Source organism: Oncorhynchus nerka, linkage group LG11, assembly GCF_034236695.1.
Source record: "Oncorhynchus nerka isolate Pitt River linkage group LG11, Oner_Uvic_2.0, whole genome shotgun sequence".
In the NCBI taxonomy this organism is placed as follows: Eukaryota; Metazoa; Chordata; class Actinopteri; order Salmoniformes; family Salmonidae; genus Oncorhynchus; species Oncorhynchus nerka.
In genome coordinates, this window is record NC_088406.1 from 62,136,682 (window position 1) to 62,145,802 (window position 9,121).

The following is a 9,121-nucleotide window of genomic DNA, read 5'->3' on the forward strand; positions in this document are numbered from 1 at the left end:
TGTTAGTTACGTCATCAGGAAACGCTTGCAACATTCAGGACATTCTGTTCAATTGGTTGTTCAGAATGCTTCCACAAGGTGGCGACATAGCTCTTACATAGCAGTGGTGAGTCAATGCAACACTCGTCTTGTTTCATAACTCATCCTTCGCCCTCTGCTGCATTGCTTAAACCAGTTTATTGTAAATCATTTTAAAAAGGCAACAATTTGACCTAAATTGTTATCTTACAATCTAAGTCTTTCCACTAGAAAATCATTCAGATCTAAATCTTCTGAATATGCAAGATCGTTTCATACAGACAATTATGCACAATGCTACAGGAAATTGACACAAGAACTGTGCCACTTGTGTGTGGAGATCCAGACCTCATCCAGGGTGTCTTGCTAGTTAGTCTGACGGCTGAGGCAGGCTACCGCGACGACAGCATCATGACAAACTCTGCAGGGGGGAATAGACAGACAGCACCAGATCCCATTGATTAGAACCAGGGGGCAACACAAGACACAACCCCATGTTTACATCCTGCCCTCATTAAAATGCATTGGATGCCAGTAGAACTCACGGTGTGATGATAATAACAATGTCATTTCCATTCTGTCCGCAGTTAATTAAAAAAGACGGGTGGGTGGGTGGGGGGGACTATTTTAGTTTTGAGGGTGACCCTTGATTTTACAGTCCTATATGACAGTCATTTTTACAGTAGTGTTTGTGCTCCACGGACCTTGTGTTTAGGTGGGCACTGTATAGTAATACAAAGAACTCCAGTAGGTGTAACGACCTAGTCATTCCTTAGTTAAAGCTAGGTAGAGAGTGGGGCTGTAAAAGAACCAGGGAATTTGTGTCCAATTTGAGTTTCCAAATCGATCCCCAGGCCCATACACCTACCTCTCACTGGCCCCAGGCACTTGTATATCTGGAAGAATTGGACAGGTATGAAGCAATATGCTGTAATCTAACACCCAACCTATTACAGGGCATATTTCTTAAGCACACCTGACCACCCATCGGGTCCATAGGTGTGCATAGGGTTGATGTAGAGACTATAGGGGTTCGGAAATCCAACACACTGCATGATATGTATGTATGATATGTATGTATGATACTGTATGATATGTTACGTTCGGCGTGGTTACATCAGAAAGATTGTTACGTTAAGAGGGGTTGGATGGGTTGGTGTATAATAGGAATGTCTAGCAACCCGATGGTTGCTAATTCAAATCTCCTCACAGACAACTTCACCCTCCGATCCAACAGGTCCCAGACGTGCTCAGTGGGATTGAGATCCCGGCTCTTCGCTGGCCATGGCAGAACACTGACATTCCTGTCTTGCAGGAAATCACGCACAGAATGAGCAGGATGGCTGGTGGCATTGTCACGGCAGGTAGCCTAGTGGTTAGAGCGTTGGGCCAGTAACCGTAACAAGATCAAATCCCGAGCTGACAAGGTAAAAATCTGTCGTTCTGCCTCTGAACAAAAGGCAGGTAACCCACTGTTCCCCGGTAAGCCGCCATTGTAAATAAGAATTTGTTCTTATCTGACTTGACTAGTTAAATAAAGGTTCAATAAATAACACATTTAAAAATAAATTGTCATGCTTGAGGGTCATGTCATGAGGGAGGAGGATGTCCTCCCTGTAGCGCACAGTGTCGAGACTGCCTGCAATGACAACGAGCTCAGTCCGATGATGCTGTGACACACCGCCCCAGACCACGACGGACCCTCCACCTCCAAATGGATCCCGCTCCAGAGTACAGGCCTCAGTGTAACGCTCATTCCTTCCACGATAAATGCGAATCCGACCATCACCTCTGGTGAGACAAATCCGCGACTTGTCAGTGAATAGCACTTTTTGCCAGTCCTGTCTGGTCTAGCGAAGGTGGGTTTGTGCCCACAGGTTGACGTTGTTGCCGGAGATGTCTGGTGAGGACCTGCCTGACAAAAGGCCTACAAACCCTCAGTCCAGCCTCTCTCAACCTATTGCGGACAGTCTGAGCACTGGTGTAACAAGGGAAGTTTTTTATTGCCTTCCTGTACCTGTCCTGCAGGTGTGATGTTCGGATATATCGATCCTGTGCAGGTGTTGTTACACGTGGTCTGCCATTGCGAGGATGATCAGCTGTCCGTCCTGTCTCCCTGTAGCGCTGTCTTAGGCGTCTCACAGTACGGACATTGCAATTTATTGCCCTGGCCTCATCTCCAGTCCTCATGCCTCCTTGCATCATGCCTAAGACACGTTCACTCAGATGAGCAGAGAACCTCGGCATCTTTCTTTTGGTGTTTTTCCAGAGTCAGCAGAAAGGCCTCTTTAGTGTCCTAAGTTTTCATAACCGTGACCTTAATTGCCAACCATCTGTAAGCTGTTAGTGTCCTAACGACCATTCCACAGGTGCATATTCATGAATTGTTTATGGTTCATTGAACAAGCATGGGAAACAGTGTTCAAACCCTTTACCATGAAGATCTGTGAAGCTCTTTGGATTTTTACGAATTATCTTTGAAAGACATGGTCCTGAAAAAGGGACGTTTCTTTTTTTGCTGAGTTTATAATATAAATTGTATAACATATCATACAAAATGGGTGACGGACATCCACAAATGAATACATACCATACGAACCATACTATGTCATACGAAATGGAGTGTTCTGGTTTTACATGCATAATCATACAAAATGCTCTGAGGTTGCATCCCATCACCGCTCTCACAAATCTCCCTTCCTGTCTAGCTGCCCGTTTCCTCCTTCCTGTTTCCCGGACTGTAAATTTCTCGAAAACAAATTGGTTAACCGAGCATGACCGATCTCACCGTGTCACCTGCACCCTCAGCATGCCTCCCATCTGTCAATCACAACATGGCTCCAGCCAGTAGTAGCCATCAAACAACCATAGGCAGGCCCCATCCATCCCATCATTATTCAGTATCTCTGTCAATTCTGGTTACATTTTCCATTACGCTTCTTTAAGGCCTTGGCTGTTGAATGACTTTTAAGTAGTGCACTATGTATGGAATAGGGTGCCATTTGGATCTCACACAATGTCTTGTCTTCTAAACTTCAACAATTGATTTATCGAGATGGCTGGAGGGCCCAGTAAGAGGGATAGGCTAGTTGTATGGCCCCGGGGGCTAATTGTTCATAATGCGTGGGCCACCTGCTTATTGATCCCTTGCTAACGCAGACACTCCCGTCCACATGTTTCCAATTATTATTATTGATTGGGACTTCGATTGGCTTGGACAAACACAAGCATGCATTTTTTTTTTGGGTGGTGGTGGGCTTACTGAGGGACATGAGACAGGTCTTGTTTTATAGTAATTGAGACGTGTGTGTGTGTGTGTGTGTGTGTGCGCTGGTTTGAAACCGTGTGAAGTGTGGCGTCTTTGAGCAGTCCTAAGGTGTGTGTGCCATGTGTGACTGTGCATGTGTGGACCCGCGTCTCCCACGGGAGTAACCGTCTCAGACCAAAATAAAGTACTCCCTTGGTCTGAGGGCAGACTCTAGTTTTGAGGTTCGCAGGCAGGGCTACTTCATCACGTGACCATGAGCAACCCGATTCATGTCCACTACAATCACACCTACTTCCCCACGTTGGGAGCCAGTGTAACGTGCAGAATATGAACCAGGGTCTCCCACAGGTGTAACCAACGTTTTAGACCAGGGATCATCTAGATTCAGCTGCTAGCTGATTTTTTTCTTGAATGGATGGTCAGGTGGCTGGCACATAATTGCAAATCATTTGTAGACTGCAAATTGGCCGCAATAAGCCCAAATAGATATAATATTTGACTAAAACATAATAATTTAAATCCTTGCTTACATTTGTATACAATCACATATCTCTCTTATGCATGGAACAGATTTCCAAAATTAAAATCATTTTTACAGTATTTTATGTCCAACCAAAAATAATAATACAAAAAATATATTTTTGCTCAGAAAACAGGGTGCCAAAATAATAACACACGTGCCAAATTTGATCTGCGTGCCGCCAGTTGTGGAACCCTCTTTTAAACAATTAGACCAGAAGGTGAAAGCACCAATTTGTAAGTCGCTCTGGATAAGAGCGTCTGCTAAATGACTTAAATGTAAATGTAATTCCATTTTGGTTTAACGGCAGACACTGCTTTTGAAGTTTGCAGGCGGGGCTACCTCATCATGTGACCATAAGCAGCCATGCCCGACTCATGTCCGTAATATGTGCATTGTAACGATTACCTTAATGCACTACTGATGAGATTGGATTGGGTTATCTATCCACACACCTTACATTCACTGTCCTAATCTCTGCTCTTTCCTCCTCTCCCCTCCCTCCCCTATCCTTTCTCATCTCCTACCTTATCCTCTCTCCTCCCTCATCCTCTCCCCTTTCTTGACCCTTATCCCTTCTCCCATCCCCTCTGTCCCCCTCTCCTAAAGCCCCCCTTATCCACCTCCCCTCACCGTCAAAGTCTATTCCGCCGTCCTTGTTGAGGTCGATATCCTGGAGGATCTCCTCCAGCTCGCCCTTCTTCAGCTTCTCACCCAGCAGGGCCTTCATGCTGTCCTTCAGCTCCTCCAAGGTGATGCGCCCATCTCCGTCGCTGTCAAACTGGAGGGGGGGAGGGGATACCCCATAATGAAAAAGCGAAAACGTGCCTTCGGAAAGTATTCAAGACCTTTTACTTTTTCCACACTTTGTTAGGTTACAGTGTAATTCTTAAATATATATTTTTCCCTTATCAATCTATGAACAATAACCAATAATGACAAAGCAAAAAACAGGTTTTTTGAAATGTTTGCTCTTAAAAATGGAAATATCACATTTACAGTGCCTTGCGAAAGTATTCGGCCCCCTTGAACTTTGCGACCTTTTGCCACATTTCAGGCTTCAAACATAAAGATATAAAACTGTATTTTTTTGTGAAGAATCAACAACAAGTGGGACACAATCATGAAGTGGAACGACATTTATTGGATATTTCAAACTTTTTTAACAAATCAAAAACTGAAAAATTGGGCGTGCAAAATTATTCAGCCCCCTTAAGTTAATACTTTGTAGCGCCACCTTTTGCTGCGATTACAGCTGTAAGTCGCTTGGGGTATGTCTCTATCAGTTTTGCACATCGAGAGACTGACATTTTTTCCCATTACTCCTTGCAAAACAGCTCGAGCTCAGTGAGGTTGGATGGAGAGCATTTGTGAACAGCAGTTTTCAGTTCTTTCCACAGATTCTCGATTGGATTCAGGTCTGGACTTTGACTTGGCCATTCTAACACCTGGATATGTTTATTTTTGAACCATTCCATTGTAGATTTTGCTTTATGTTTTGGATCATTGTCTTGTTGGAAGACAAATCTCCGTCCCAGTCTGAAATATAAAGTTTGAAATATCCAATAAATGTCGTTCCACTTCATGATTGTGTCCCACTTGTTGTTGATTCTTCACAAAAAAATACAGTTTTATATCTTTATGTTTGAAGCCTGAAATGTGGCAAAAGGTCGCAAAGTTCAAGGGGGCCGAATACTTTCGCAAGGCACTGTACATAAGTATTCAGACCCTTTACTCAGTACTTTGCTGAAGCGCCTTTGGCAGCAATTACAGCCTTGAGTATTCTTGAGTATGATCATCAAGGATTTCTGTACTTGGCCCCGTTCATCTTTGCCTCGATCCTGACTAGTCTCCCTGTCCCTGTCACGGAAAAACATCCACACAGCATGATGCTGCTACCACCATGCTCACTGTAGGGATGGTGCCAGGTTTCCTCCAGACGTGACGCTTGGCATTCAGGCCAAGAGTTCAATCTTGGTTTCATCAAACCAGAGAATCTTGTTTCTCATGGTCTGAGAGTCATCAAGTGCCTTTTGGCAAACTCCAAGCGGGCTGTCATGTGCCCTTTACTGAGGAGTGGCTTTCGTCTGGCCACTCCACCACAAAGGCCTTATTATTGGAGTGCTGCAGAGATGGTTGTCCTGCAGGGAAGGTTCTCTCATCTCCACAGAAGAACTCTAGAGCTCTGTCAAAGTGACCATCGGGTTCTTGGTCACCTCCCTGACCAAGGCTCTTCTCCCCCGATTTCTCAGTTTGGCCGGGCGGCCAGCTCTAGGAGTCTTGGTGGTTCCAAACTTCTTCCATTTAAGAATGATGGAGGCCACTGTGTTCTTGGGGACCTTCAATGCTGCAGACATTTTTTGGTACCCTTTCCCAGATCTGTGCCTCGACACAATCCTGTTATCAAATCAAAATCAAATCAAATCAAATGTTATTTGTCACATACACATGGTTAGCAGATGTTAATGCGAGTGTAGCGAAATGCTTGCGCTTCTAGTTCCGACAATACAGTAATAACCAACGAGTAATCTAACCTAACAATTTCACAACGACTACCTTATACACACAAGTGTCAATGGATGAAGAATATGTACATAAAAATATATGAATGAGTGATGGTACAGAACGGCATAGGCAAGATGCAGTAGATGGTATCGAGTACAGTATATACATATGAGATGAGTAATGTAGGGTATGTAAACATATAAAAGTGGCATTGTTTAAAGTGACTAGTGATACATGTATTACATAAAGATGGCAAGATGCAGTAGATGGTAGAGTACCGTATATACATATGAGATGAGTAATGTAGGGTATGTATTACATTATATTAAGTGGCATTGTTTAAAGTGGCTAGTGATACATTTTGACATACATTTTTCCATTATTAAAGTGGCTGGAGTTGAGTCAGTATGTTGGCAGCAGCCACTCAATGTTAGTGGTGGCTGTTTAACAGTCTGATGGCCTTGAGATAGAAGCTGTTTTTCAGTCTCTCGGTCCCTGCTTTGATGCACCTGTACTGACCTCGCCTTCTGGATGATAGCGGGGTGAACAGGCAGTGGCTCGGGTGGTTGTTGTCCTTGATGATCTTTTTGTCCTTCCTGTGACATCGGGTGGTGTAGGTGTCCTGGAGGGCAGGTAGTTTGCCCCCGGTGATGCGTTGTGCAGACCGTACTACCCTCTGGAGAGCCTTACGGTTGTGGGCGGAGCAGTTGCCGTACCAGGTGATGATACAGCCCGACAAGATGCTCTCGATTGTGCATCTGTAAAAGTTTTTGAGTGCTTTTGGTGACAAGACGAATTTCTTCAGCCTCCTGAGGTTGAAGAGGCGCTCCTGCGCCTTCTTCATAACGCTGTCTGTGTGGGTGGACCAATTCAGTTTGTCCGTGATGTGTACGCCGAGGAACTTAAAACTTAATACCCTCTCCACTACTGTCCCGTCGATGTGGATAGGGGGGTGCTCCCTCTGCTGAAGTCCACAATCATCTCCTTTGTTTTGTTGATGTTGAGTGTGAGGTTATTTTGCTCTGACATGCACACTGTGGGACCTTATATAGACAGCTGTGTGCCTTACCAAATCATGTCCAATCAATTGAATTTACCACAGGTGGACTCCAATCAAGTTGAAGAAACATCTCAATGATGATCAATGTAAACAGGATGCACCTGAGCTCAATTTTGAGTCTCCATAGCAAAAGGTCTGAATTCTTATGTAAATAAGTATTGCAGTTTTGCATTTTTTATAAATGTGGAAAACATTCTAAATTCTTGTTTTCGCTTTATCATTATCGGGTATTGTGTGTAGAATGCTGAGTTTTTTTATTTTATTAAATCCATTTTAGAATAAGGCTGTAATGTAACAAAATGTGGGAAAAGTCAAGGGGTCTGAATACTTTCAGAAGGCCCTGTACATACAATAAGTATTCACACCCCATGTGTCAATACTTTGTAGAGGCATCTTTGACAGTGGTTGAAGCTGTGAGTCTTTCTGGGTAAGAGTCTCTAGTATTTTTGTTGTGTTGTATTGGATTTGCACACGTTGTATTCAGGACAAAAAGTGATTTGCTTTGCCTTGTTGCAAACAGGATGCATGTTTTGGAATATTTGTATTCGGTACAGGCTTCCTGCTTTTCTCTCTGCCAATTAGGTTAGTATTGTGGAGTAACTATAACGTTGTTGATCCATCCTCAGTTGTCTCTTATCACAGCCATTAAACTCGAACTGTTTTAATGTCACCATGGGCCTCATGGTGAAAACCCTGAGCGGTTTCCTCCCTCTCCAGCAGCTGAGTTAGGAAAGACGCCCTTATCTTTGTAGTGACTGGGAGTGTTGATACACTATCCAAAGTGTAATTATTAACTTACTCAAAGGAATATTCAATGTTCACTTTTATTTATTTTTATTTCCACCCATCTACCAATAGGTGCGAGGCATTGGAAAACCTTCCTGGTCTTTGTGGTTGAATCGGTGTTTGAAATTCACTGCTCGACTCAGGGACCTTACAGATAACTGTATGTGTGGGGAATAGAGACGAGGTAATTATTCCAAAAAATCATGATAACCACTATTATTATCACACACAGAGTGAGTCCATGCAACTTATTATGTGACTTGTTAAGCAAATGTTTACTCCTGAACTTATTTAGACTTGCCATGACAAAGGTGTTGAATACTTATTGACTCAAGACATTTGAGCTTTTCATTTAATGAATTTGTAAAAAAAAAAGTAAAAAAAAAACATTATTTTGCATTATGGTGTATTGTGTGTAGTGAGGTTGTAAATCACAGCTGGCCTGGTACATTGTTTGCTGCTTCCACCCATTCGGGATGCACTGTTTCAGTTTCAATGACTCAATATTTTGAGAGAAAGAAAACGGATGACTGTAACTAAGGCTGGGAATGTATCAAACTAGCAAGGGCTATCAGAAGTCACTCATAACCTGGCTAGTACCTGGGTTGGCGCCCCCCCTTGGGTTGTGCCGTGGCGGAGATCTTTGTGGGCTATACTCGGCCTTGCCTCAGGATGGTAAGTTGGTGGTTGAAGATATCCCTCTAGTGGTGTGGGGGCTGTGCTTTGGCAAAGTGGGTGGGGTTATATCCTTCCTGTTTGGCCCTGTCCGGGGGTATCATCGGATGGGGCCACAGTGTCTCCTGACCCCTCCTGTCTCAGCCTCCAGTATTTATGCTGCAGTGGTTTATGTGTCGAGGGGCTAGGGTCAGTTTGTTATATCTGGAGTACTTCTCCTGTCTTATCCGGTGTCCTGTGTGAATTTAAGTATGCTCTCTCTAATTCTCTCTTTCTCTCTCTCTTTCTC

At 43.7% G+C, this 9,121-nt stretch overlaps 1 protein-coding gene across 5 annotated transcripts in view; it reads right to left on the minus strand.

Annotated features, from left to right (window-relative positions):
- Positions 1–158: 158 nt before the first annotated feature.
- cabp4 (calcium binding protein 4) overlaps positions 159–9,121 on the minus strand; it is a 27,464-nt gene continuing 18,501 nt past the window's right edge. For all 5 annotated transcript variants that reach the window (XM_029673512.2, XM_029673510.2, XM_029673509.2 and 2 more), the window contains 2 exons: positions 4,440–4,587; positions 159–439 (listed from right to left, as the gene is read on the minus strand). In XM_029673512.2, coding sequence (XP_029529372.1) covers positions 411–439; positions 4,440–4,587 — 177 coding nt within the window. In that variant the 3' untranslated portion in view covers positions 159–410. The remainder of the gene's footprint in view (positions 440–4,439; positions 4,588–9,121) is intronic.